We start from the raw sequence: 2,498 nt of genomic DNA, 5'->3' as shown, positions 1-2,498 counted from the left end.
AAGGGGAAGGGGAAGGGGAAGGGGAAGGGGAAGGGGAGGGGAAGGAAGAAGAGTTTCTCTATAGCACTGGCTAGCCTGGACCTTGCTATGTACATTCGGGGCGACCTCGAACTCACAGAGCTCTGCTCACCTCTGTCTCCCAAGTGCTGAATTCAAGTATTTACCACCATACTGCTTCCTTGACAATAACTTAGTGGTGTCTAAGCTTCCAGGAGGTGAACTGTCACGTCCCAGCTCCCAAAGGCTGAGAAGACTGCCAGTTGGCAAAATCTTCGCAGACCTTTGATCTTAATGTACAAATGAGCCTGCTTTAAACACAGCAGGTGAGCTGTTTCTAAACAGCCATTACCAACTGTTGCAGAGTCAGACCAGGCTCCTGGAGGTGGTGGCGCTGGTCCAAGGTATTGGGAGCTCCCTGGGCTCTAAGAGCAATTGATGGGCATCTCTGAAACCAGCCGGGCAACTAGGCTAATAACAGGAATGCTTTTGATGTTTCGCATGCACGACAGTTTCTCCCAGCTTCCCTGGTGCATACTTACCCTCCCAGGCAGGTCATTAGATCCACAGCCATCCCCAGTGACTAATCAGGCCCTGATCTAGTTCTGCTTCGACCTCCTAGATTCGGTCCACCCAGAGTGTACCTCACCATGGCCAGAGTGGGGTGAGCGTCTACTGACATAGACTTTGTTTTCAGAGTTCTCTCTTTTATTTTTAAGTTTACAAAGCAAATCACACTTATTGCACCCTCCGTCTCTTCATTACTGAGTGGTTCCAAAGCTGGGATAGGCTCCAAATCCCACTGTGTCCCCGGGATACCCGAGTCTCAAAGCAAGTACTCAGACAGCGGTGAAAACATTTCTATCTCTTCATGAGAAACTGGCCACTGTCACTCCCGAGAGCCTCTGACACTTATGAGCCTAGGAAACCTGCTCTTGCTCTGGCGTGGAGACTGCTTCTGCCCTTAGGGGAGCAGCGTCCCCACTCCTCTCCAGAAATAGAAAATTCACCAAAGGCTCAGTGTGGTGGCCCAGAGCCCAGGGATTGGAAGACACAAGGATCTCTGGCAGCAGCAGCCCATTAACCTTGCCCTCCTATTTCAGAATCAAAGACGCGCATCAAAAGGTTTTGTACACACGGAATGGCCAGCTCCTGGTGGGAGACCCTGATTCAGAGAACTGCAGTGCCGGTGAGCATCAGGAGGGGCTCTCTCCAGGGACCCGCCCAATCTCCACGTTACAGGCCCTAATTCAGACCGCTGTAGGTCAGATGAGCATCAGGGGGCCTCTCTCCCGGGACCCGCCCAATCTCCACGTTACAGATCCTTGATTCTTTTCCTCTCCCATGTCTTTAGAGACATGAGAATGCTGCCCCCATGATAATGAGAAGAGGTGAAAGGCAGCTTCAGCCTATCCTGGAGAGTTCCACTCACCCTGCAGTCTCCATGCAGAAACAGGCCAGGTGTGCCCAGGCACAGCTGCTCCTTGCTGAGCCATATCTTGCTTTAAAAAAAAAAAACAAACACACACACACAAAAAAAACCACTTCCACCTGGGGTCCCTTTACTGCCTGACTCGCATTTTGTCTTACCCCCAGAGAAGATCTGTATCCTTCCTAACCGAGGCCTGGACCGCTCCAAGGTGCCCATCTTCCTGGGGATCCAGGGAGGAAGTTGCTGCCTGGCATGTGTTGAGACCAGAGAGGGCCCTTCCCTGAAGCTGGAGGTGAGAGACCCCTCCTCATCCTGAAGGACACGGTCAGCCTTGCCCAGGCTGTCAGACTGCAAATGCATCTTTGCACCGGAATGTCCCCTCTCTTGCCCCCTATCTCTCTTTACCTCCAGGGAGGGAATTCTCACCTTTTGGGGATCTAGGGAAGGAATGGAAGGAACGTCCCTGGGTCAAACTCTTTCCTATCGAGTCCTTCGGCTAAGTTTCTGAGGTATCAAGGGCTGACATCCAGTCAGAATCATCTCACCTCGTAGCTGTCTCTCTTTTCCCCACAGGATGTGAGCATCGAGGACCTATACAAAGGAGGCGAGCAAACCACCCGCTTCACCTTCTTCCAGAGAAGCTTGGGCTCTGCGTTCAGGCTCGAGGCTGCTGCTTTCCCTGGCTGGTTCCTCTGTGGCCCCGTTGAGCCCCAGCAGCCAGTGCAGCTTACCAAAGAAACTGACCCCTCTACCCGTACTGAGTTCTACTTTGAACAGAGTCGGTAAGCGGGCGGGACTACCCCAGCCTAGTGCCCGCAAACGGAGCCCATCTTCCTCAGAGTCTGTGGAAGGCAGAACAATCGTCTACAAAGACGTCTACGTCTTAATCCCCAGAATCTGTAACGATGTTACATTAAAAGGCAAAAAGGGGCTTTTCCTCCATGGTTCATTTGGGCCCAATGAAATCATATGAGGCCTCATGAGAAGGAAGGAGTCGGAGAGAGACTGCGGTAAACTTTGCTGTTAAATGTGAGGACAGAGTAGGGACCTGTGATGATGAATGCGAGCG

The 2,498-nt window shown here is 52.1% G+C and overlaps 1 protein-coding gene across 1 annotated transcript in view; it reads left to right on the top strand.

Annotated features, from left to right (window-relative positions):
* The window catches only part of Il1f10 (interleukin 1 family member 10), a 2,899-nt gene extending 684 nt beyond the window's left edge, over positions 1–2,215 (top strand). Inside the window, exons 2-4 of the mRNA XM_005346373.1 lie at positions 1,101–1,186; positions 1,594–1,721; positions 2,003–2,215. Of these exons, the coding sequence (XP_005346430.1) occupies positions 1,101–1,186; positions 1,594–1,721; positions 2,003–2,215 (427 nt within the window). The remainder of the gene's footprint in view (positions 1–1,100; positions 1,187–1,593; positions 1,722–2,002) is intronic.
* The last annotated feature ends 283 nt before the right edge of the window (positions 2,216–2,498 follow it).

This window comes from Microtus ochrogaster, chromosome 4, assembly GCF_000317375.1.
Source record: "Microtus ochrogaster isolate Prairie Vole_2 chromosome 4, MicOch1.0, whole genome shotgun sequence".
NCBI classification, from domain to species: Eukaryota; Metazoa; Chordata; class Mammalia; order Rodentia; family Cricetidae; genus Microtus; species Microtus ochrogaster.
Note: the sequence above shows the minus strand (reverse complement) of the source record. Positions and strands in the feature narration are given on the sequence as shown.